The 27,642-nt window shown below is 35.7% G+C and overlaps 3 protein-coding genes across 3 annotated transcripts; 1 reads left to right on the top strand and 2 right to left on the bottom strand.

Moving 5' to 3' along the window:
• The first annotated feature begins 292 nt into the window (after positions 1-292).
• On the top strand, positions 293-4,700 carry LOC142540869 (hydroxyproline O-galactosyltransferase GALT6-like). Its single transcript, XM_075647296.1, has 7 exons — positions 293-1,475; positions 1,937-2,169; positions 2,241-2,531; positions 2,617-2,745; positions 2,821-2,994; positions 4,089-4,196; positions 4,277-4,700. Exons 1-7 carry the CDS (start codon positions 542-544, stop codon positions 4,484-4,486), a joined length of 2,079 nt encoding a protein of 692 aa, XP_075503411.1. The 5' UTR covers positions 293-541; the 3' UTR covers positions 4,487-4,700.
• A 1,042-nt stretch (positions 4,701-5,742) lies between these two features.
• Positions 5,743-13,512, bottom strand: LOC142540868 (DDT domain-containing protein DDR4-like). Its single transcript, XM_075647294.1, has 12 exons — positions 12,481-13,512; positions 12,268-12,378; positions 11,424-11,510; positions 11,284-11,321; positions 11,085-11,166; positions 10,150-10,256; positions 9,810-9,966; positions 8,354-8,446; positions 8,042-8,165; positions 7,681-7,723; positions 7,398-7,586; positions 5,743-7,306 (listed from the first exon to the last, which is right to left on the bottom strand). The coding sequence occupies exons 1-12, from the start codon at positions 13,057-13,059 to the stop codon at positions 6,550-6,552; spliced, it is 2,367 nt and encodes a 788-aa protein (XP_075503409.1). The 5' UTR covers positions 13,060-13,512; the 3' UTR covers positions 5,743-6,549.
• An 11,507-nt stretch (positions 13,513-25,019) lies between these two features.
• LOC142539045 (uncharacterized) lies at positions 25,020-26,125 on the bottom strand. Its single transcript, XM_075644342.1, has 4 exons — positions 25,960-26,125; positions 25,663-25,835; positions 25,331-25,556; positions 25,020-25,230 (listed from the first exon to the last, which is right to left on the bottom strand). The coding sequence occupies exons 1-4, from the start codon at positions 26,039-26,041 to the stop codon at positions 25,112-25,114; spliced, it is 600 nt and encodes a 199-aa protein (XP_075500457.1). The 5' UTR covers positions 26,042-26,125; the 3' UTR covers positions 25,020-25,111.
• Positions 26,126-27,642: the final 1,517 nt, after the last annotated feature.

Here is a 27,642-nt window from a genome sequence, read left to right as displayed (position 1 = left end):
ATAAAACAAGACGATTTGTGTTATAAGATATCTGTTTTTTTTTTTTTTAGAGAATATTGTTTTATGATAAGATACAAGACGACGATTCATTTAATTTGTAATTTATTTTTATTATTAAAAATTTGTAATTTATTTTTTTAATGTGTAACGACATATAACATGGAGTTGTGATGGAATACAAATTTTTTATTGCCCAAAATTTAATTTGAACCAAATTCCATTCGGAATGTTGTATAATATTTTATGTTCTCATTTTATTATACATTACTTTTGGCAAAAGCGACCGCTTTAGAAACAAACTCCTCTCCCTCTCTCTACACTTGTATAGTTGTGTGTACAGGCAACGGCACATTTCTCTTTTCTCTTCTCTGTCTGTCGAGCCCGTCTTGCAGTTGTGTGTGGATAACCTAACGCAGCTATCTCTTTCTTGATTTGCTTTCTATTACGTTTTTCAAATCATATAAATGCCAGCATTCTTCTACATTTTTTCTCCTCACCAGTTTTTGTTGATCACCAGCTTTTTATTAAGAGTCTGAGTTGCATGTTTTTCAGGTTGCATGTCTCGGATTTTTTTGAAAGTTTTGTGAGGAATCTGAAGATGAAGAGTGTGAATGTAGAGCTGTTTTTTTTAGCGAGCCGGCAACGATCGATTCGGGCGCTGACTGTGTTGGGGCTTTTGTACTTACTTTTGGTGGGTTTTGAAGTTCCATTTGTGTACCAAAATGGGTTCTCTCTTGTTTCTGAAACAGACTTTACTAGCAGCGGAAATGGTGGGTTCTTGAATTCCAAACCTTTTATGCTGGAAAGCGAGGAGAATTTGGAGGAGAAAGTGGCCCCTGCTCGCCCTGTAGATATTCCGTATCATTCACGACCCGATAGAAGAATCATAGAGCTCGCAAAGACTCCACTCTCGAGCTTGAATTTCAATGGCGGCATCTTGAATTCGAGTCTTAAAGATGGGATTTTGAAGTCCGCAAAGGTGGCCTTTGAACTGGGCGGAAAGCTTTGGCAGGAGCTCGAATCAATGGCAAAAAATCGCAGTGATGAAGAATATATCAGAGGTGCTAGTCTTGATAGTAGCAGTAGCAGTAAATTTGAGGAATGCCCCCATTCATTATCGATACCAGGCGAGGATTTCTTGAAGAATGGGCGAGTGGTGATGTTGCCGTGTGGGCTAACTTTAGATTCGCATATAACAGTGGTGGCGAAGCCGAGGCTGGCACACTGGGAAACGGACCCGAAGATTTCTTTGTTGAACGAAGGCCAACATGTTAAGGTTTCGCAGTTTATGATGGAATTGCGGGGGCTGAGGGCTGTGGAAGGCGAGGATCCACCCAGGATTTTGCATTTTAATCCGAGGTTGAAAGGGGATTGGAGTGGGAAGCCTGTCATTGAGCAGAACACCTGTTACAGGATGCAGTGGGGGACGTCACACCGTTGCGAAGGTCGGAAGTCCAGAGCTGATGAAGAGACTGGTGAGCGGGAATGAATTGTTTTCTTGATTATGGCATTTGCTTGGTTTGGATTTAATGTGTTCTTTTCACTTTTCCAGAGAGTTCTGTGATTGAATAGGAATTTAGTTTCAAAGAAAATATAAAATACAAACTTTCTTGTCATTTTAGGAGTACCCAACTCACCCCTTTGGTCCACCTCTGATTGGATTAGATGGATTTAGGTTCTTATGATTATGGGTTGCCGATGAAAATAGATTTTTTTTTAAACAAAATATAGGTGAAAAGTGGTTATTCCAATTTAGTTAGGTTATTTATGTATGGATATGAATAAGGTTACCGGGCATTGCTTATTTCAATCATTTATCTGCTGAAATTTTACTTTAGCTTGTGGTAGTTTTTTGTTTGTTGTTTTCCAAGTCCTTTATTCTCTTTAATTATGCGGTGACACTGGAAATCATGGGCAATTCTTGGCCTTTCTGCAGTTGATGGATTAATGAAATGTGAGAAGTGGATCCGGGATGATGATAATGGATCAGAGGAATCAAAGGCAATGTGGTGGTTAAACCGGTTAATCGGACGGACTAAAAAAGTGGCCGGCGATTGGCCATTCCCATTTGTGGAAAACAAGTTGTTTGTCCTAACACTTATTGCTGGCCTTGAGGGTTACCATGTCAGTGTAGATGGCAGACATATCACCTCGTTTCCATATCGCACCGTAATTAACTTGACCCTTCCTTTAAATTATATTTTTTCCCAACATTATTTAATATTGTTTTTTACTTTTAGGGATTTACACTTGAGGATGCCACTGGGCTATCTCTGAACGGCGATATCGATGTTCAATATATTTTTGCTGCGTCCTTGCCAACATCACACCCGAGTTTCGCTCCTCAGAAACATCTTGATTTGTCTGGAAGATGGAAGGCTCCCCCTATTCGGGAAGGGCCGGTCGAACTTTTCATCGGTATTCTTTCCGCAGGCAACCACTTTGCGGAAAGAATGGCCATGAGGAAATCTTGGATGCAGCATAAGCTAATAAAATCTTCTATCGTTGTTGCACGTTTCTTTGTAGCTCTGGTTGGTTAAAAAACTGATCTGTTTCTTATAAAAATACTAATCTCCTTTAAAATCGAGTAATCAATTCGAAACTTATTTTTGACAGCATGCGAGAAAGGAGGTCAATGTTGAAGTCAATAAAGAAGCAAACTTTTTTGGTGACATTGTCATTGTACCATACATGGACAACTACGATCTCGTTGTACTAAAAACTGTTGCCATCTGTGAATATGGCGTGAGTAATTGATTAAGAACTTAAAGATGGACTTTTTCTTTTGCTGCTTTAATTATTTGTTCTCAATGTTCTCAGGTTCGGGCTTTATCTGCAAATTATATCATGAAGGGCGATGACGACACATTTGTGAGAGTTGATGCAATTATTAAGGAAGCGAAGAAAGTGCCTAATACCAGAAGCTTGTATGTGGGGAATATAAATTACCACAATAAGCCCTTACGAAGTGGTAAATGGGCTGTCACGTATGAGGTACTTCACGGATTTCACTTTGTCCATCTCATAATTTATATATATCCTTTTTCTTTTCCATACTTTTCCTGCTATAGATGCAATCTTTCCCGCTTTGGTTCAAAGAACTTTTGTTCCTTTTCATTTGGTGCAGACTTGGTATTTTGGCTTCATTTCACCTTAAAATCATGCTGCACTTAGAAAAACAGGATATTGTGCGGCCACAAATGTGTGATTCATTTAATTATTTCCATTAGGCAATGAGAAACCGTTAGAAATCTAATTTGAAATTCAATAATGAAGTCATGATTCAAATGCTTCCCTGAACTCCGAATTTTTATTAGCATAATTTTCAAAAACTATGTTTTCATAGATGAATCTTTACTACAGGTCATCATTTAAGGTTCTAGGTAGTCATTTTTTAGTAGCAGAAATACAAGTGCATTGAGTTTTTAGTATTTTGGTCGAGAAGCTGTAGAATAGGGGTGCTAGTGAGTATCGCACAAGTGGCTTGGTCAAAGCTCGATTTGAGCTTCAGTTTAATAGAGTTCAAGTTGAGCTCGAGTGTTAGTGCTGTATGCTAGAGTGCTCATCGAGTAATATTCTAGAGTACTCGTTGAGTAACGCTTCGCCTATTTCAGACAGGTCACCAAATTTAAGAACCAATGATGTCGTGATAGTAAAAAAATACAAGGCACGTACATTGGAACAGACTTGTTCACCATTCTCTTTGATGCTCTCTCGAATTTGGTCAGGTCCTGGTGGTCCAGATTCTCCAGAATTTAAAACCATAAACATTGCCTCGTTTTTCATCTTCATCATTGTTTAGAAAAACAAAGAGATCGCATTCTACCTCAGTATTATTGGTTTTCCACAATGTTTCTTCCTCGAATCAAACTACTTTATTAACAATCACTTACTCCATTAGTAGAGGTTGTAATCCACTGTACTTGAATCACTGCCACCAAAATCTTTTTAAGACGCCTATATCTCGACTTACCTGAATCCTGTTCTTCTTTCGTGGTCTCTGTAAATCAAACTTGTAATAAAATGACGTGCATACGGTACATTACCACGAGACTAAAGCTCTTCTTTTTTATTTTTTGATGATCTAGGAGTGGCCAGAGGAAGAGTATCCACCCTATGCAAATGGACCAGGCTACATTATCTCATCTGACATTGCAAATCTCATCCTTTCGGATTTCGAAAAACACAAACTGAGGGTAAGTATAACCTCCATATTCCAAATCACTCAGCACAAAAGCTCTGCCCACAACACTTGAACATTCTCTTTGCTTTGCAGCTGTTTAAAATGGAAGATGTTAGCATGGGAATGTGGGTGGGGAAAGTCAACTCCTCGAGACCAGTCGAGTATGTTCATAGCTTAAAGTTCTGCCAATTTGGGTGCATAGAAGACTATTATACGGCTCATTATCAATCCCCCAGACAAATGATATGCCTTTGGAATAAACTGAGACGGCGAGGGAGGCCTTTGTGCTGTAACATGAGATAACGTGTACCTTATGTATGGGGACTGCTACATTAGTTGTAGAATGAACAAGTTTTGCAGTGATAGCATGTGATGTCTAGTAAATTCTTGTGTTCTCGTTAATATGATACATTGGAGTTGAGTCGTCCCTCTTTTTTTTTTTTGGCTTGTATAGATACTGCTTAGATTTTATGTACTTCCGGAACTTCACCATTTGATATGTATTCATGTACATGGAAGGCATACTTGATTCGTATATAAATAACTTCATTTCTATAGTAGCATTAGATACAAAATAACATGAAAATCTGAAACCAAGAAATTCATATATATATATTTCTACAATAAAATTACATGAATAAAATTGTTTGCATCAATGTTTTCATTATCAAACTAGTGATCGAATCGATTTACCTTAAAAAATAGTTCAACCATCTCATAGTCGGATCATAAAATCATTATATTATGTAAAATAATAATATAATATAATAAATAATATATTTTAAATTATAAATATCTTTATAAATAAATAAAAAAATATTTAAAATCTAAACAATATACATATAATCAAATATAATTAAATATATATTTTAAAAATAAATCAATCAAATATTACTAAAATAATATTTTTAATAAAATTCAAAATAAAAATAATCATATATATATATATAATCAAAAAATAAAATTTTAAATATAAAGAATTTTTTAAAAGAAAAATGAAAAAAAAAACATTTAAATTTTTTTAAAAAAAATGTAAGGACCGGTCGGATCGGTTCTTGACCCATTTTTGCTGGTTGTGATCGATTTTGACTGGTTGGACCGGGTAGTCCAGTTCAGTTTTGAAACACTGGTTTGCATTAGATTGCCGATGCTGCTAATGGCACTTTCTTGGACAAACTATACTCACACATGGTGCATGTGAAAGAGGAGAGCTCAGGTTAATTAAATCGAAAAAGGAAAAAAAAAAAAAGAAGGCAAAAGGGAAAAGAGAAAAATAGAACCATTTAGCATCTTTTTCCTAAAAATGGCTAAAATACCATGGAAAATTCAAAATTATTTGAAATTGTCGAAGAATATTCTTTTTGAGGTGAAACTCGAGCAACCGAAATAATGTCAAGGAGTGAAGTGCTTTATGCTATTCAATATATATATCATCTTATTTCAAAGCCGATAATATAAAAAAATTAGATAAAAATTACCATGTTCATGAAATAAAATTAAAAAAAAAAGAAATTCAGACATTTTCTTCCAAAAAAATATAATAGCAAATCACCCTTCAATGGTAAAAGTAAAAGAAACTACCACATCACATATACTCAATATTAACAGGAGATTCGTTATGTTCTTAAAGATCAACATCATCCATAAAATAAGGAGTCAAAAAATCCAGTGGTTGTTCACAAACTTTGTGTCCAAATTATCTTTCCTTCTCAATCACCTTACACTATGCAGAAAGAAGCTTGGATGAAATGACCAAAAACATAAGAAAATACCAATTGCTAATAACTTACAGGCTTTTCTGCAAATACTAAGGAATTTCACTCACCTGAAACGAGGAGATTGCGATAACAATAACACCAGGGGAAGTTGCGTAATAAAATGGCACCAGAATCAGTGATGTTTGCAAAAATTTCTTCGAATCTGTTTCATATACTTGAGAGAGCGAAGGCAGATATATGAAGAAATGCAGTTAACTGAAAGAAAAAGGAGGTAGAACAGAAGCGTAGCTGCTGCTCCACAAGACAGGAGATGTAAACTTCCCATTAGAAATATCAGATCAGATATAAGGGTAGTAGTGTACAGCGACCAGATCACAGGTGTAACTGTGCAAGAACCCGTTTGACTATTTCTTTTCCATCCATACCTAGTTCGTGTTCTTTTCAAACGATAAAAAATTGACTAAGGCTACAGAATTTTTTGCTCCAGGCAGAAAAACAGTACCCGGGATGTTGCTTAAATTTTGTATAGGAAGATCAAGTCACTTCCTTTATAGAGTTGATTTATCACAAAATACAGAAGGAATTATCGTACAAATCATTCTTTTGAGGCGAGAACCTGTGATCCTTGCATTTTGTCGAATGGAAACTTTAGAAATCATCATTGTCTTCATTATTCATCGAGCTCGGACCATCATCAAATCCTGAGCCCGGAGCAAGCTCGTTTAGATCAAGAAAACGTCTTTTTTGCACACCTCCAAATTCTTCTTGATCTCTCCCATTTGACTGATCTCCAAGTTTAGCAGTTTGGTTTGCATCAACCATCTCAGGATGCTCCTCGGAAGGTTGATTGACATTCATCTCTTGCTTCTCGATGTTGTCCTCAGATTCTTGACTTCCCATTGAGAACTCGGCGTTATCACTCGAATTCGAGCGCTCAGCCAATACATTCGACTTTTTGGGTGGTTTCATAGATTCGTTTTCTGATTCAGACAACTCATACTGTCGATAATTAATAGGATTTCTTGTCGCTCGTTTACTACGCCTGAGTCCAGATTGTAGCTCATCAACTGACCTTTGTTTAGTTTCCCTCCTAGTACGACTTGGCAATGCTCTGAATCTCCGAGGCTCGTCACTCTCCTCACTCGTACTTAAGCTATCATCATCATCTTCTTCTTCTTCTTCCTCCTCTTCCTCTTTATGATTTTCTTCATCCCAGTTATACTCTTCATCTCCTTCCGAGCTACTCGACATCTTCCTTCTTTGTTTTCGTTTTTTTAAATACTCTTCATCATAAATCACTTCACCGACAATATCATCGTCGCTGTCAAAATCTGCTTCGTTATCAGAGACAGCTTCAACAAAATCATTCACAGAATACCGCTGAGGTCTCTGCCGACGGCGATTGCTAAAAGCCATAAGACAACATAGTGAGGGATCTTAGAAAATATAAACATGCGTGCCAAAAAAAGGTTCTCCAGAAGCAATGAATGGAGTACCTGCGATCCAATGTCTCGGTTTTCTGATCCTCATAAAATTCATCTGATTCGGATGATAGTGGAGATAGTGCACTAAATGTGACATCCTGGGAATATTGTGAAGGACCAGCCCATCTACCGTTTGTAGAAACTTCACGTTTCACTGCAGGATCTCTTGTATCAAAAGGTTCTGGAGAAGGCGGCTTCGTCCTGGTACAGTAGCAAATAAATACAAGGAGAAAGATTATAGGGAAAGCTCATCCAAAATATTCATAAAACCAAACGAAATCTTCATAACGCATACTTGGTGATCTTTATAGCCTCGTTAATTGATCGATCATAATCATCTGCACAGAAAAACAAATATAAAATGAGGCTCAGCATTTACTTACTTTCACATTGAAACATACACAAAGATAAAGAATTATGCCCTTTTACTCTTGCCAAAAATAAAGCACGAAAAAAAAGTGATAACTTTAGGTTGGGGCGTTGGAAACTTTCATGCCAGAGAACCAAATAAAAAGTTTAACTATTCATCTACAAGAGTCATCTTAAACCAACTAGCCACCATCCCATTTCGTTTTGCTATTTTTGGGGTAACACCAACTTCTTATAACAATTGTCTAATACGCCTTTGGAAACTAAACTCAATATGTCACACGTACCAAAAGTATAGGTAACATGTTTTCTATCACGAAGAGAGCGTCCAGCAGCAAGACCATCAAGGTTTATCATGCTGTCAAGCATAAGCGCTTGTCTGTGCTGTTTCTTTAATAGCTTCTCCTTTTTCTGTAAAAAAAAACCCATCTCAGTGTAATCAGCTCAGAGAAGGGTGCAAATGATCTATATATAATGTATATATCATAATTTTGATGGTGAAGAAGAGACGTCATTGTCTCATTGAGACTGAAAAGAGGATAGGATCAAAATTAACGGTAATGCTTGACAAATGTCTCAATCAAGTTAAATTTGGTTACCTTGTGAACTCTCTCAATTTCAGGAAGCATGTCGTTTTTCAATTTTCTGCCAACGGAAACCTCTGATTTATTTTTACTGGAAAAGAGCTTTTCCTGCAAACAGTTAATACATCAGTCACAAGCATGTCAACTTTAACATGACCTACATAATGAAAGGAATGAGTTCCATATGCCAAGATGCACCAAAAGAAATTGAAAAACTCAAGTTTGCACCAAAAGTTTAAACTTCAAGAGAAGGCAAGACCAGATTAGTAAAAACATAGATACATGCACGTCTGCCTCCTCCATTGAAATGCATAGCAAGATACAGCAAACCAACTCATAACTGTGAACTATTTAAATTGTTGGAAAAAAAAAAAGAGGCTGCTTAAATTATTCGGTGCTTAAACAGAAATCACATTTTGACTACAAAAAGTCGATGATATCGACTTACACAAGTCAAAAATCAAAACAAACGCTTTTATATGATATATACAGCTCAGTATACCAAGCAAATTGCCTAGTACACAGATTGCTCATCTAATCAAGATTACAAACTTTTCGTTTTTGCATTGCAGGAGTCAGCACCTATTAAAACTTCATAGTTTGATGTCCTTCTACAGCTCAAGAACTGTCATAGATGTACCAGTATTAGTTGCAGTAAAACTCTACAACGATTGACGTATAAGATCAATCTACATTCAATAATCACTGCCCAGGTCCATGCTTGAGCACGAGTATTCTAGCACAACTGCACAACAAACATGCACATTTTGTTACTTGTGAAACATCACAAGGTTCTGTTTCAAAAGTGTCCTAGGGTTTCTTGACATCACAACAACCTAGAATTGAGAATTACTACTAACTCTTGAGAGACTTTTTTTCCCAACTTATTCAGAAAGAAAATTATATAGTCACAAACGCAAAATACCTAGGCACAATATTCAAGAACTGAAGCAATCACGGAATAAATGTTTGTTTCCTAGCATTGAAGACAGAGAAGTATCAGATGCAATTCTAATGGGCGAATAAATGGTTCTTGAACATCCAACAGAAGAAATAGTTTAAAAAGTATCTGGCATAAGTCAGAAACAGAGGCCACTGATATTTTGAGATAGTTGCCCTGCACTAATGCACTGATTCCAGATTCTAATAATCTTTGTCCAAGAAGAAAACATTATGCATCTAAATTTTTGGATTCACGTTACAATTGATTTCATTAGCAGGCCACGAACATGGGTCTGATACATTCTTCCTTGGTATGGAAAGAGCAGCGAGGATCACATAATTTGAATCCACGACTACATTCTTAAATAGGTTACCATAGTATTCATCTCGTATACTTTCCTGTGTTGAGGTCTATTGACCCTTTTCAACACCACTCAATTGGATTCTTCCATTGGAAACAAAAATGCATACCATTTTCTTAAGACATAAAGATGGGATACAAAGAACTGAATGCTACACACACACTTACAGAAACAGTAAGGAATTCATCTAAATTAGTTGCAGCTGTCTCCCATTGATAAGAGGAATGGGGAATAGGGGGAACATTCTTCCCTTTCCCTTTTTTCACCTCAACTTTCCTAATCTCTCGGTAAAGCCTATGACCAATGATAGGATCATTTTCATACCTACATAACCACAAAAGTTAAAGGTCAACTTCAAGGAATATATAATGAGTTGATCATAGGTCGAGCACAAGATAAATAATCCATTCAAACCATGATGCATTTGACATTACCGATGCATGAAAAAAACTATTCAAAAACTGACGCATAAACATGATTTATCTTTACCAATTAAATAAGTATTACCAATATGAGATTCCATGAGAATCACCACCTATGCGTTCCTTGCGAAATGTGGAAAGCTGAACCCCATGTTTTACTGAGTCGTCTATGTAGTTCCGTATATCTTCTTGCTGCAGAATCAAGCATAACAAATTTCAGTACTATAACACAATAAAACAGACCTTGAAAGCTAAATCAATTTATAATATGTAAAAAAGAAAGTCATGTTGCCTGAATAAGATATGTACTGGTATAATGGAAAAACTCAAGTCTAAACAGAAAGCTGTCTCAGAAATGAACTTGACTGACCAGAGGTCCCACAACAATTTTTCCTCAAGCATTTACTTGCTTGACGTAACGTACATCAGACAAAGAAAGGGAACGGTAGAGACATGACCAGAAACGAAGGCCAAGAGACAACGGGCTTACTACATGACCAAAGATCGGCCGTAAGATGGGAGACGTGCCCTTTTTAAAATTAAAGTAAATTTATCAATTAACACATCAATGCGGGCTCGATATCCGCCCTAAATAGCTTTCTAGCTTCCTAGAAACCTCCTTAGTCCCAATTAACATCCTCATCTATCATCATTCACGGTATTTAACCCAGATTTAGTTGAGAGTAAAATGGAACAGACTCCACCAAATTAAGACGGGGAAGCCCGACAGAAACCAGTGGAAAATACCACAGGAACTTTAACAAAGAAAAGATGTTCAGTATCTATGATGTGAAGAAAATTTTAATGTACACGATTTTGTAAAGTAAGTAGGATCTTCACCAAATCTAGCAACAGATCAGCACTGGTAATCTAGTCACTGACAAGCAGTAACACCATGACAGCAAGGAAAGTGATCATTGAGTTAACTTATCTTAATACTGGGATCCATTGAAGCAAGATCTTGATTAGTAGAATTCACATGACAAATATAAGAATACCAGTGAATGTGACTAAAAGTACCTCAACACGTATATCGCACAATGCCTTCAAAATCACCACTCTAACCCCGGGATCAAGAGAATTGTAAACTTCAACTTCAGTCCTAAAAAGCCAAAACTTAACTCTAAAAAAAGGCCAAAAAACAAAGGCACAAATCTGTGTCTCATGCAGATATAATCAAATTTTAGGATTATCTTATCACAAAAAAAATTCTACTCACCCATGTGATGCAACTATAGGTAAATCCCCGTCCGCAACCTGAAATTGAGAAAAAACTAAGTAATTCAACACTTTTGACGTAACCATTGGTGGTTCTGACTGAATCAAAAAGCTGCTCAAGGGAGTCAACAATCACATTACCCAATGCCACCAATCTCTCAATTTTCTACATAAAACAGTAATCCATGTACCATATCCGAGTGCCATTCTAGTGACAGGAGGAATTGCCTGGAAAAATCAAACAAAATTTCATTAGAGCACTTATTATGTCATAGTATCAATAAGCGCCAAGAATCAATAATTCAGAAACTCTTCAAAGCACAGGAAGTAAAAAAATTAGCACATGCACACATTGGAACTGTGTTTCATAGGTGAAGATTTTCTTGGGAGAAGCAATCCAACAGTAGCATCTTCACATGGCACACACTCAATGAGAAGAAGGCCAAACAAGAACATGAAAGTTAAACGATAATTCGTAACCAACTGCCTGATCAACCTCAAAACAGGACCATACATTCTCTACTAATTGAGTTCAATAAATCTCCTCTTTTGAGAACATTTTTTCTCAGTTCTGCATGTCAAACATTAAATGCAGAAAAAGAATTAACTGTCCTAGTATGTTAAACAACTAATCACCATCGCTATCAATTCTAGAAATGAAAACCAAACTACGTCCACATTTTGATATTTGGACACCGCACTCAAGAACGTGTCAACCTCATAGCCATGAGAAAACAGAACACAACAGGTCTAAACATCTAAACTACGTATACTCTTCTCTGAAGTTCAATCAGGCAGAGATTAAACTCAGGCATCTTACCAATACAGAAGATGGAGTTATTACTTTCAAGCAACTAATGAAATCACAAAGTTCATACAAAAGTTCTTGTCAACTCATTTTAACCCAATCACAGAGTTCCATATAAAAGTTCTCATAAGTACATTACCAGTAAAACCTTCATCGAAAAGAATTAAGAGAACAAACCTTCAACAGTGGCATATGTATATCGCACAAAGTATTATTTGGAGTAATCAAAGCCGTCTCAAACTCTTCCACAGAAAATTCCACTTTAATATTTAATAAAGGTCTGAACACCTACATATCACAACACAGAAACAAAATTTGAGCCTCAAACCAAAAAATTCGACATGAATTTGAAACTTTCTTGCCTAATCATTTCCCAAACATACAACATACATTCAAGAAATTGAGAATGGAAGCCAACTGCCACATAGACCGTACACTCCACCGTGGAAACTGAGAAGGCTCGGGATCCCCAACAAGCTTCGTCACTATCTTACTACATTGCACCAAGGAAGACGAAGTGGAGCCATCAACGTCCCCATTCTCCTCATGTACTCCCTCCTCCTCCCCAAATTCCTCCTCGTCAAACTCCTCCTTCAGTAGCCTGGCCGTCAACCTTTCCCTTCTCTTAGCTTTCTTCCTCTTTCTCTCAGCCTCAACCATAGCTGCCTCTGCCTCGGCAGCAGCCTGCATCCTGGCCGCAGCTCGCTGCGTACACGCCCTGGAAGGCCTCTGCCGCCTGACAAATTCACTGCTACAACCATTATTTTTACTAAAACTGCTATTCTTAACTCTATTCTCTTCAGTATTCTCATTCTCGGTGTTATTTTCTATGTGGGTGTCAACGTTTTCCAAGTTCTCGGAGGAGTGGTGGTTTGGGGAGCAGATCGGCGAGGAGTGCCCGGACATGACGGGGAGATCGGACGCATGAAAAGTTAGAGAAGGGTTACGTGAAAGATCATGGGCTTGCATTTATGTAACCCAGGAATTCGACAGCAAGAAAGCTGGATGCTTCACAAAACTATAACATTGATGACATAATCACAGTGATATTGACGAGAAGTAACAAAAAAGGTGAAAACTTGATAACCAGATAACCGTAATAATGATTCATACGACACAAAAAATGGATTATAAAAATGGGTTATCAAAGTTGTCGTTGGCTTTCAAGTCCCTCCCGTCTGGGGAGCGAGAGCGAGTAACTGAGAGGTGAAATCGAGAAGAAAGGGAAGGACAGTGGGAAATTGAAGGCGAATTAGGTTTCGTGAATAATCTGTGGGGGTAAAAAAAGAGAGTGGAGCCAGGATTTTGGGGTTAATTTTGACCTAAAAGCTGAGTCTTCGTGGGTGTGTGATTGTTAATTGTGTTTTCTGGAATTGAGTTTGTAGAAGATGAATAATATTCGAGGGTTTCTTGGATTTGAGAAGACTTCTGCTTTCAGATTTTACTCGTTTTCAATGAGCCTTGTACGGTGTCGTATGACGTAACAGTTCTTTCGTCTTCTTTTTTTTTTATTGTCCAAGTTAATATTTGTAATTTTTGGGGGGAAAATATTCACAATTTTTTTTGTGGAAAATATTCATAATTTTAAGGATAGTAAATATGGTTATTTGAGATTCAATTTTTCTCAAGTATAAAATTTATTGAATTTAGTTCCCAATTATATTTTTCATGTATTAAAAGAAATTATAATATAAGTGGATTAGAATTCACATATCTTTCTTTGTTATGAGACACCTGGTTGCTGTCGATCCTCATTTTCATCTAAATATTAGTTTTACATAAATATGCAACTTATTGTCACATATCTCTAGGTACATTTTAGAGATGTTATTGGATGATTAAATTGGGTGCAGAACTGTGGATTGTGAGATAATAGACTCGAATAGTATTGTAGAATTAATACTAAATTGAGCCGGATAAGATTTACTGGATTAAGGTTATAACTCAATCAGAAACTAAAATTGAAATGAACTAAATTAAAACATAAGTTGAATCAACATTTTTGCCAACAACTCCATACATAAATAAGTTATGTATGAAGTAAAATAAAAATAAAAAAAGTAAATATGTTACTAAATCGATTTCAACCCAAAGAATTAAAATGTTCCAATTTTATTTTTTCAAGTAATTCAATCCAATTCAATATTGGTGTCGGATTCAGTTCAATCACACATGTGTACACTCGCACGCACAAGCACGCACACGCACACACATATATATATAGTTTTGATATGTTGTTTACATTCTGCCCACCAATGAGGTAACATTTATCTATTGGATGTGATGAATTGCTAATCATATCCAAATCATATATTCAATAAATGAATATCAGCTCATTAATTAATACACATGGTGGATTAACAACATATCAAAACTATATATTGCATTTTGGAGGCTTGTGCTAATTTCTCGTTGGGTAATAGAAAAAAGTAGTTGATTTCTTGTGGTCGGACTTTGGGGTTATTTTATATATATATATATATTTTTTACGTTAACCCCAAAGTCCGACCACAAGAAATCAACTACTTTTTTCTATTACCCAACGAGAAATTAGCACAAGCCTCCAAAATGCAAGAAATAAGTTATTTTGCACTTATCGGGTTTGAACAGAAGCTTCCCCCTCAACTTCATTATTCTTCATTTTTGTCAAGCATAAGACATGAATATTTGGTTATACTAGTGTAAAAATTATCAAAAGGTAATATCCCTGCATGACACCCAGTGTACTTATTACATTAATGATAATTTTAAAAATGCGGAAAAAAATAGAAATCAACAATAATATTGTATACTCAATTAAAGATGGGAAAAAAATACTGAATTTTCAATATATTGAGATTATCGTACCGAAAAAAAGACAGAATTTTCGGTACATCGAAGATTTTAATACGGTACGTTAATGATACCGAATTTTTCGGTGTGATAACGGTATGAAATTTCAAAATTTCGGTATACACCGGAATACCGAAATAACAAAAAAAAATATAATATTTTAAAATAATAAATTTAGAAATTTTAAAAAATGTAAGGTTTTTTCGGCATAAAACGGTGTATATCGATATCGTACGGAAATCTCAGTATACCGTACAATTTCGATATAATCGGTAATTAAGTTTCGGTACATCGAAAATTTCGGTACGGTATCAATAAAAAATTGCTTATACTGTAATTTTTGGTACAATATACTATATATATATATAATTTTTGATACGGTATACCACCCTTATACTCAACAATTTGACCTCTAAAAAGTTTACGTGGTTTTGAGGAAGTGGTGTGGCGAATGTTGATCGAGTAAAAAAAATCAATGCTTAACGGAGGGAGAAATCACACACATATAAATATTCGATGGAGGAAAGATGAACGTATATGAGCTCCTGAAGTGGAAAACAAAGAGCATGTGTCTTTTTCTTTCTTTCGAAGATAAAAGTAAAAACTTGTGTGAGACGGTCTTACGAGTCGTATTTTGTGAGATAGATCTCTTATTTGGGTCATCTATAAAAAAATATTACTTTTTATGCTTAGAGTACTATTTATTGTGAATATCGATAGGGTTGACCCGTCTCACAGATAAAGTTTCGTGAGATCGTCTCATAAAAGACATATTGAGTTTGTGTCCTATACGTCGACGCCAAAAATAGTCGTTTCTATTGAGAAGAAAAAGACTATGGAGTCATTGCTAGTATTTTTGGGTTCTAAAGATGTGTGAATTAGTGGTTATATAGATGGAGTATTGATCAAAATTGTGTTGATTAATATTCTTTTCTTGCTCGTTTAATTAAAATTAATAGTTTCGAAAGACTGATCGATCATGGAGCTATGAATTTGGGAAAAGTTGAGTTTAATTTTATAGATGTTTATTTATGAGAAAAACTAAATTTTTTATATACAATTATTAATGTATTTAACTTCATTAAATATAAGATTTAATAAATAATTACATTGGGACGACGTTGTTGTTTTTCTTTCCGACAATTACTTTACATGCATGTAAAAAATTTATTGTCTTTTCAGAGAAGGATTTATTATGATTTATACTCACATAAATTTGCTTACAATTAAGTGATCGAAATCATTTCTATGCATTAAGAATAATATCCGTACCACTTGAAAAATTAACTTTATAATTAATTGGAATGGTTTTAAAATACGAGTACAATTTTTTAATGCATAATTTAATATTTTATTTATTTATAATAATAATAATAATAATAATTGTACTACCCTAAATTTAATAGTTAATAATTTTTTACTATTATATTATATAAAGCAATAAAGTTTTTTTACTAATTTCTTTGGTCTAACCTGATTACACCAATATAATCATACATAAATATCCTTAAAAATCAACGTGAGAGTCATGTATCCAAGTGGAAAAATGGTAATAAAAAATTGTCCATTTTTTACGCCTACTCTTACAAACCTTGATGCAGTTTTAATGAATCCGAAGAGAGGTCGATTGGGACGATGAAATGTGGGAGGGGAGATTGTACCACATATGTATCACTTGTTGTATGGGGTATTCAAATATGAGGGAAAACAATAAGAAAACAATGAAAATGACTTTGTAGAGGCAAGTGTTGAACACTTTGTCCTTAAGAAGAATTTGCCCCCACAATGTGCTAGAGTTTGTGACAATCTTCTCCCAAGATACAACTACAACACTTGAATAATGAGCACTCAAATATTCAAGTTCTTTCACAAAAAAATGGATGAACTCTCTCTTGAAGAAGAAGGAAGAAGACTATATGCATATGATGTTATGTGTGTTTGATTTTAAATAATCATGCATTTAATGTTTTTCAAATGAAAAGACATGATCTTTAATTCATAGGGGGTGTCTCTTGGCCATTGTAACTGATCACAAGCATCAAACAATGCCAAAGGAATTGAAAAACCATCAGAAAATTCGAAAAAATCCGAAGGGACGCGTCTGTGCGCGCAGGGGCGCACGCCCGCTCGCACGCTGCCGAGCAACGCTCGGCAGCGCCTGCCGAGTGCGCGCATGCGCGCCGCTCCGCGCGCACCTGCGCGCAGACCCGCGCGCGGGTGCTCGTCGGCTACTGTTCATGCCGAGTTTTTTTTTTCTTTTTTTTTCGATTTTCGTCCCTTACATGTTCCGACTACTCGTTTTAAATTTGTTCAACATTTGATGAACTTGTTGCGAGTTTATTTCAGAACCACCGAACTTAATATTCGTTCATTAAGCTTCGTTCTTCGTTTCGAATTTTTCCAATCAAATACATTGATTTATTTGGTTAGTTTTCATTCATTAAGCATCAAATTTTCCAACAATCCCCCATATGAATGAAATAATGCATGAATGCTCGTGATGCATTAAGAGAGAGTATATACGAAAAATTATCTCATCAGGAGAAGTGGCTTTTGGCTTTGAACCTTCCCTAGTGGAATACAATCGGATTTACTAGGCCACGAAGTGAACATGATGTCTTGAACTTCTTGGCGGTTCATGTAAAACCAGACAACTGTACCCACACGATAACCTTTCTTCCATTTCCATTTTGTTTTATCGGTTGTGTCCGTTTTGGCCATGGAACACATCTTGGCCTCATACGTGTTTCATCGAGGCGGCCCGTCCTCACACGTACATAGGTGATCTCCTTGTAAAAAGGTATCCTACTTACCCCGCTTTTGTAAGCTACGGAATCATTAAAAGTACAATACTTAACCTCACTACCTTTGTAGGCAACTTCACTCATCGTCTTAGGAATGAGGAGTGATTCCTCAAGTTCTCATAATTTAGTTGTCCCATTGAACCAAGATCTTGGGATCTCCAATCTACAAGGTTGGGTTGCCACTATGAAAACTTTATTTGTTAGGTTTTAAACACATTCATCTTGACAGACAGTACATTTGATCTCTATTTAATGCTTTTGTAAGCGGATCCGCTAAGTTATCCTTTGATTTAATATAATCAACAGATATAACTCCATTAGAGATCAACTGTCGCACAGTATTATGTCTTCGACGAATGTGTCGAGACTTGCCATTGTACATATTGTTTGGTGCCCTTGCAATTGCCGACTGACTGTCGCAATGTATCATGATTGATGGCACTGGACTTGTCCACCATGGAATGTCCTCTAGAAAGTTGCGAAGCCATTCAGCTTCTTCTGCAGCTTTATCTAGCGCTATGAACTCCGATTCCATAGTAGACCTAGCAATGCAAGTTTGTTTCGATGACCTCCAAGAGAGGGCTCCTCCACCAATGCTAAATACATAGCCACTGGTGGATTTGGAATCATTGGTATCAGAAATCCAATTTGCATCACAGTATCCTTCAAGTACTGCAGGATACCTTGTGTAATTTAGTCCATATTCTGAGGTGTGCTTTAAATATCTAAGCACCCTTGTCAACGCCTTCCAGTGTGCATCACTAGGATTACTTGGAAACCAACTTAACTTGTTAACTGCACAAGCGATGTCAGGTCTAGTACAATTAGTGATGTACATAAGGCTTCCAATTATTCTGGAGTATTCCAGTTGGGAAACTGGTTCTCCACGATTCTTCGCCAAATGAACATTTACGTCTAAAGGCGTTTTTACTGGGGTAGAGTCATAAGCGTTGAACTTTTTCAACACTGTTCCTACATAATGAGACTGAGATAAGACTATTGCTTCTGGAGTTCTAAATATTTTAATCCCTAGAATTACATCAGCAATACCCATATCTTTCATATCAAAATGTTTTGTCAACATTTTCTTTGTACCCTTAATCAACTCTTGGCTATTCCCCATTATTAGCATGTCATCCACATACAGACATACTATCACATAAGATTCTCGAGTGCCTTTAATGTAAACACATTTGTCACACTCATTAATCTTAAATCCATTTGACAATACTACCTTGTCAAATTTTTCATGCCACTGCTTGGGCGCTTGTTTAAGTCCATATAGTGACTTAATTAAATGACATACTTTTCTTTCTTGTCCTTTAACTATGAAGCCTTCAGGTTGCTCCATATATATTTCTTCTTCAAGTTCACCATTTAAGAATGATGTCTTTACATCTATTTGATGTATCTCAAGGTTATGCAAAGCTGCAATAGCAATGAGCACACGAATGGATGTTATTCTTGAAACTGGTGAATACGTGTCGAAGAAATCATGACCTTCTCTTTGTTTATAGTCTTTGGCCACAAGCCTGGCTTTGTATTTTTCAATACTTCCATCAACTCTCATTTTCCTTTTCAATATCCATTTGCATCCCAATGGCTTGGTACCTGGTGGAAGATCCACTAGTTCCCAAGTATGGTTTTGCAAAATAGAATCCATTTCAAAGTTGATGGCTTCTTTCCAGTAAGGAGCTTCAGGGCTAGCCAGAGCATTTTGTATGTTCTTTGGTTCATTCTCCAACATAAAAGTATGGAAGTCTGGACCAAAGGACTTTGAGATTCTAGCCTTTTTGCTTCTTCTTGCCTCTTGCTCTTTTGAAGAACCTTCCAATGGTATAGCATTTTCATTTAGAGTTGGATCATGTGTAGGTACTTGACCTTCATTCTCCGTCTCAAGTTTCCTCTTGCTAGAACCATTTTCTTTCCTCTCTTTACAAGGAAATATATTTTCAAAAAATACTGCATTTCTTGACTCAATTGTCATGCCCGTATTCATTTCTGCATTTTCAGATTTGTGCACTATAAACCTATAGGCACTACTATTATGTGCATATCCGATGAATATGCAGTCGACCGTCTTTGGTCCAATCCGCTCTTGTTTAGGCTTTGGTATCTCAACCTTAGCTAGACACCCCCACACTTTAAGGTACTTGTAGGAAGGTTTGTGACCTTTCCACAATTCATAAGATGACTTGTCATTTTTCTTGTGGGGTATCTTGTTCAGGATGTGATTAGCCGATAGTATTGCTTCCCCCCACAAGTTTTGGGGTGGTCCTGAACTTATTAACATAGCATTCATCATATCTTTCAGAGTTCGATTCTTTCTTTCGGCAATTCCATTCGATTGTGGTGAATAAGGAGCAGTCGTTTCATGAATTATACCCACAGATGTGCAGAATTCATCAAACGGTGCTCCGTATTCGCCCCCTCTATCGCTTCGAACTCTTTTTATTTGTTTGCCTAGTTGATTCTCAACTTCGGTCTTATAACATTTGAATGCTTCAAGAGCTTCATCTTTCGACCTCAAAAGATATACGTAACAGTATCTTGTATTATCATCAATGAATGTCACGTAGTATCTTTTCTCTCCTCTGGTTAAATCACCAAGATCGGTGTGTATTACTTCTAGAGGAGTTATACATCTTTCAATCGAGTGGTAAGGCGCTTTGGTCATTTTTGCTTCAACACATATCTCGCATTTTTGTGTTGGATCGACGTTGTGTTTAGGCAATAATTCAAGTTTCATTAAACGTTGCAAGGTATTAAAATTTACGTGTCCTAAACGAACATGCCATAAATGAGAACACTCAAGCAAGTAAATAGAACTTTTTCCTTTATTACTTTCAACAACACTTTGGCGTATAGCTATTACATTCAACTTGAAAAGGTTCTCATCGAGATATCCTTTTCCAATAAAATGACCATTCTTGGTCAATACAACTTTGTTAGACTCAAATACTAGTCTAAACCCATGTTTGACCAACAGAGACCCCGACACGAGGTTCTTTCTTATGTCCGGTACATGAAGTGCATCAACAAGGGTTACTTCCAAACCCGATGTCATCTTCAGTACTACATTGCCGTTGCCCACCACCTCAGACGTAGCGGAGTTCCCCATGTAAAGTTTTCTCCCGGTCGATGGAGTGTATGTGGAGAACATCCCCTTGTTGGAGCATATGTGTCGAGTTGCTCCCGTATCAACCCACCATTCATTGTAGTTTTCCACCAAATTTGCTTCCAAAATAACTGCAGTCAAATCAAGTTGAGAAAAATCAAATGGTACCGACCTTTCTTGAACAACGTTGGCTTGAGGATTTTCCTTCTTTGGCTTCCTACAATCCTTTGCCATTTGATTTGGTTTTCCGTAGTTATAACAAGTGCCTTTGAACTTCTTCTTGTTTGGTGGTTGTTGGCCTTGTTGTGGTTGCTTTTCAAACTTCCTCTTCTTCCCTTGAAAACTTGATTCAACAATGTTCACCCTTGCTGCCATTTTACTTGCCTTGGCCTCGGTGCTCTTGTTGTCCTCTTCTATCCTCAATCTCACAATGAGATCCTCCAATCTCATCTCCTTTCTTTTGTGCTTTAAGTAATTTTTGAAATCTTTCCACAATGGGGGGAGTTTCTCGATCATGGAAGCAACTTGGAAGAATTCGCTTAGACTCATTCCTTCCGCATGAATCTCGTGCAAGAGAAGTTGTAGTTCTTGCACTTGACTCATCACAGATTTTGAGTCCACCATCTTGAAGTCCAAAAATCTCCCAACAATGAACTTCTTCAATCCTGCATCCTCCGCCCTGTATTTCTTATCAAGCATATCCCATAGTTCCTTGGCGGTCTTGACTTGACAATACACATTGTACAATGCATTGTCAAGCCCATTTAGGATGTAGTTCTTGCACAAGAAGTCACTTTGGTTCCATGCATCCAAAGCGGCCCTCATGTTGGTGTCTGTCTCGTTTTCAGCAACAGTGGGAGGATCCTCCTTCAAAAACCTTGACAAACTCAAGGTTGTGAGATAGAAAAGCATCTTTTGTTGCCATCTCTTGAAATCCGCACCAGAATATTTCTCCGGTTTCTCTCCTTGTGCAATGGTTGCATGTGGTGTTGTAGATGATGATGCCATTGATATTCTTCTTGCAAATGATCAAAATACAAAATTCTTTTTAAGATTGTTGTATGAGGTATTCAAATATGAGGGAAAACAAGAAGAAAACAATGAAAATGACTTTGTAGAGGCAAATGTTGAACACTTTGTCCTTAAGAAGAATTTGCCCTCACAATGTGCTAGAGTTTGTGGCAATCTTCTCCCAAGATACAACTACAACACTTGAATAATGAGCACTCAAATATTCAAGTTCTTTCACAAAAAAATGGATGAACTCTCTCTTGAAGAAGAAGGAAGAAGACTATATGCATATGATGTTATGTGTGTTTGATTTTAAATAATCATGCATTTAATGTTTTTCAAATGAAAAGACATGATCTTTAATTCATAGGGGGTGTCTCTTGGCCATTGTAACTGATCACAAGCATCAAACAATGCCAAAGGAATTGAAAAACCATCAGAAAATTCCAAAAAATCCGAAGAGACGCGTCTGTGCGCGCAAGGGCGCACGCCCGCTCGCACGCTCCCGAGCGCGCTCGGCAGCGCCTGCCGAGAGCTCTCGGCAGGCGCGCGCACATGCGCGCCGCTCCGCGCGCACCCGCGCGCCGGCCCTCGCGCAGGCGCGCGCACTCGCGCAGGCGCGCGCCTGCCAGTACCTGCGCGCAGACCCGCGCGCGGGTACGCGCCTGCCACTGTTCATGCCGAGTTTTTTTTTTCTTTTTTTTTCGATTTTCGTCCCTTACATGTTCCGACTACTCGTTTTAAGTTCGTTCAACATTTGATGAACTTGTTGCGAGTTTATTTCAGAACCACCGAACTTAATATTCGTTCATTAAGCTTCGATCTCGTTTCGAATTTTTTCAATCAAATACATTGATTTATTTGCTTAATTTTCATTCATTAAGCATCAAATTTTCCAACATCACTTAGATTAGCTCCGCTATAGAAAATGATCATGATTTAATACGTCATAGATACAGGCTAGAGGACGCGGTGCGTCTCAGTTATGCACGACCTCTTGTAGTAGTGATCCGTGTAATCGGATGAGTCGATCTATAGCTTGATCGCAGCTATTATATATCTCATGTTCATAAGCTTGTATGGAAACAAGATTTTGATTTGAGATAAAACCCCTCAATTTCATCCCTGAAAATTTTAGATGATATATTATAAGAATTTTTTTTTATTTATAACCCCCTACAAAATGGAACCAAAAAATCTGACAGAAGGTGGGTCAAAAGAAGCGGTATCGTAGAAAAAAATTTAAGTGAAAATTCATATATTTATATATTTGACTATTGTTTATATATATATCAAAATGAATTATATATAATTTATGCATAAAACTAATTATTATTAGCACCAGTTATGTAATCTATTTAAAAATCCTTTTTAACTAATATACGTTAACTTGAATTTTATTTATTTTTTGAATATTACTTATTTGGCGTTGATATTTGACCGAAGATTTCGGTTGGGAATAATTCTAGCAAGCGGACTAGGTCAAATAATAGTAATTAGAAAATGAATCCATGTATCGTACCCACATATATCGATGTTTAAATATTAGAATATGAATTATTTTTCTTAATTTAGACAAATCAAATTCAATTGAGATGAGATAAATTAATTGAAGCTATTTTAAACAATTTAAATAAATTAACTTAAGCAAAAATAACCCAAACTATTAATTTAGATAGAAATTCAAATTATTTAAAAACGACTAAGGTGCACAACGGTATCGAGACAAACTTATAATTCACGTGTCAAATTTAAATTCAATAAATTAATTACTTAATTCACGACGAAATTCCCAAAATTATCTATTAAACGATTTCTCGAATTAATAAATTATAATAGTCCAATTATTCTTAACTGAATTTAATTAGATTCAACCGCATTAAATTGATGTGAAATTTCAGTTTTTCAACCTAAAGTCGTAAACTGAAACCGAATAATATTTCTAGTAGGTTTAATCATGTGTTGATTGATGTATGAAGCAAATATTAATCTATCGTCTTCCGGTTTTAAATTAACCAACAAATTCAATTTAATTGGCCATATTAAAAGAACACGTGATAAATGACAACGATAAATGAATAAAAATAAATAATAGAATTGAATCAAAATCAAAACATCAAAAATAATTTGTTTCGGTCTTATCGTGATCTTAATCTATAAAAATCTACTCCATAAATTTAAAACGAAAGTGTAAATCAATGTTTAAATTTAATGAAAAAAACATAGTTAAGAAGAAATGAAATGAATTCTCAGTGATTTGGCGTGTGTCGAGGAATTCCTCCTGCTTCTGCCCTCTTCCTTTATCTTTCTCCTTTCACTTCTTCTTCCGCTGTTATCTTCCCTTCACTGTAGTCTTTTGTTATGCACCGTTGTTGTCTTTACTTCCTTCCTCTGCCTCCTTCCTTCCGACTTCTGTGCTTCCTTTATCTTCCTCTGTTGTTACGGCTCTCTCTTCACTGTACGTTTTGTCTCCCTTTTATCCTTCTAAATGATTCTCCTCCTTCAATTCCTTTTAAACACATCTCAAACTTAAAATTTGTAGATAAGATTGTAAATTTTATTTTCAAAGATGAGGCTTTATGATCTTTATCAAGATATGCACATATTTTTCTTCCAACACTTCGATAATATCAAGATAATAAAATATAAGAATATTTTATTTCCTTTCTTTTGGTATTTTTTTCCTTTGAAGTCTTGTAAATTTATTTTATTTCAGATTTAATCAATTTTCCTCTTTTATTCAAATTTACAATTATTAATTCAATTAACCACATAATTATGGATAAAAAAGTCTAGATAAGCACAAATAAAATCCTTACATCTCTAGAAGATTTAGACTTATCAATACTCTCATATGTGACACATGTGACAAGAATAAAGTTTATATTACTCACAATAAATATATATAAAAAAATGGGAAACGACAAACTTTTTCCTCTCATTTTGAAGTATTGTGAATCATTTTAATTTATTTTTCCTTTTCTTTTTTATGAGATGGATATTAGTTTGAGTAATATGAGCTCAATTCTCGTCACATATTTCACGTAGAAAAAATCAATGTCAAATAAATCATATTCGATGGATTTAATGGTTTCGGGCAAGAAAATGATCAAACAAAAAAAAATCCAACTCTCTATGAAAACAAACTTTGACAAATACGAAACTAAAACTCAAAACATATCAACTTACATGAATATAATATGGTTATACAAGCGTTATATACTTAGACTATTACATATGTTACCTTTTCAGAAACTTAGAACAACACACAGTACATAATACTTATCAGAAAAATACTAGCATACAAAGTAGGGTTAAATCTCTTGTCTGCAGAAGCCCCATTAGCTTGAATGTGCTCAGCCACATCGAAATTACCTAATATTAAACAAAACATAAAATGAGAATTTAATCACACGCCAATTTCTTGACATCATGTATTAGAAATAAAGAAATTAAAATGAAATATACATGATACCTCTTTTGGGTCCGTAGCTGCAACCGGATTCGATTGTGTCGCGTATATCGCTTAGAGTAGCTCTGTTGTAGAATAAAAACTGACCGAATATGCCATGGATGCAGGCTAGGACGTTTTGTGTCTCGGTTATGCATGGTCCGTTGCAGTACTGATCCGTGTAATCGTGTGGCACGTTGAGTTCGCCGCCTTGGGTCAATCTGTATGCTTCATTACAGCTACTATATATCTGTGACGTACATATACGATTAAATGATTGGAATGAAACTACATAATCTATACATTTTTCATCTTTAATATTAATATTAAGGAAAACTGCAAAATTTGTTACTTACATACTTATCATCGAAACATTCAAAAACTTTGTTGAATATAAGATCAGGACTTGCGCCCCCAACACCTCCTTGAGGCAGATACCCACTCGACCCTCCTTCATTTTCTGCCTCAAGCAAATACTCGTCTGCGACTACGCCCGCAGCGCCTAAATGAGGATAGTCATATGCCTTTCCTGCAAGAGAACGTCGACACGACCCGAAATATACAATATTATCAATTCATATATTAGAAAAATAAAGACACAATTTGTAATAGTTGAAAAGCAATGGTCATAAATCGTAGTTAAACGAGCTTACCAAAGTTGCAAGAGGAAGAGGAGATGAGCATTAAAACCAAAACTACGACAGGACCATTCTTGTTATATGTTGCGAATGCCATCGAAATTTATTATCCAAGTCAAGATTTGCGCGATGTGTTATATAGAGAAGAATGTGGCAAGAATGTACAGTTAGGATGATTATGATGAGAGAATGGCTAATTTTTCAAGTAATCTATTATTTTATGAAGTAGAAGAATTTTAGTCTTGATCAAGAAAGTTCGTGTGTCTCAAATTAGAAAATGGGTGGTTGGACAATTTGCACCAACTTCAACAAATTTAAATTTTTGGGCTAGAAATCAAACCTACACCGATCCACCTTGAATAACAAGTTATGGTTAATTTGATTTTTTGGCCTTATTGTACACTATATTATGGTTAATTCAAATTTTATATTCTTTTTAAATTTATGGCCACTAATTGTAAGAATTAAAATTATTTTTATTTTGGTGATAACAAATCGTTACGGGCTATTTAAGGATAGCTACTTTCAGTTCATGTTGAACTGCATTTTATATCAAGGTCTGTTTTATTGCAAGCTGCCTCCAGAGTCCAGTCAGACATAGTCAACTATATACTTTGAATATCAATCAGATTGCGATAAAAAAAATAACATTCTCGAGTGGTTGTCCTGATTGGCATAAGCCACCCCGACTATCTATAAAGTGTAATGTGGATGCGGCGTTCTTCCCTTCCGATCAAAAGATAGGCATTGGATGCGTTTTACGTGATGAAAATGATATGTTTTTGAGGTGCCGAACCTGTGTTATTGTTGAGGTGTTTAATGTTAAAGAGGGTGAGGCCATGAGTCTTCTTGAAGTGTTATCTTGGATTCGAAGACTGGGGTTGAAGAAAGTGTACTTTGAGATGGATGCAAAGGTGGTGGTGGAGGCGATTAAATCTTCCGACGTTGGTATTTTAGAATTTGGGTCTATCGTGCAAAGCTGTAAAGATATAATTAGATATTAGCACAAGTTTTCAATTAGTTTATTCGTCGACAAGCGAACGAATGTGCTCATGCTTGTTCTTATGCTAGTCCAATGGTGTGGATTGAACCTCCGGATTGTGTTACTTCTTTTCTAAGTCATTATTGTAATAATCTATCTCATTATTAATAAAATATCTTGTTTAGCTTCAAAAAAAAAGTTACATTTTTAAAATTGGTGAAACTTAGCTTAATCATCTTTGCCATAATAATTTGACGAGTTACGTTTGCAAAATTTGTCTATCTAAACGAGTAATAACTGTGATTTACGTACCAATAATGATCTAATGCTTTACTTAATTTTTAATTAACATGTCCTGTTTGCATCTTTTCCTTCACTTTATCCTCTTATATTTTCTCCGTTTGGCATACCCTACGAATAATATGGTTCCCGAGTTAGTGTTCTAAATAATATTATACTTTGCTTAAACAAGTCTCGTTTACACAAATTATTAAAAAATTAATATATAAACACTATGCACGAAGAAAATAGAATAGATCATTGACAAAAACATTTGATTCATTTTTTTAAAATTTTAAAAATCGTTGATATATTGTTTAATCGTTTAAAGTTAAATTGTCAACTTATTTTCAAAAAATTGATAAATCAAATGTTTTATCAATCATTAATTATATTCTTTTTCATATATTAATTTTAGTTAGTTTAATTTTTAATAA

The sequence above is a fragment of the Primulina tabacum genome, chromosome 3 (assembly GCF_025594145.1).
Source record: "Primulina tabacum isolate GXHZ01 chromosome 3, ASM2559414v2, whole genome shotgun sequence".
In the NCBI taxonomy this organism is placed as follows: Eukaryota; Viridiplantae; Streptophyta; class Magnoliopsida; order Lamiales; family Gesneriaceae; genus Primulina; species Primulina tabacum.
The sequence above is the reverse complement of the archived record's forward strand: the minus strand, read 5'-3'. Positions and strand labels throughout refer to the sequence as shown.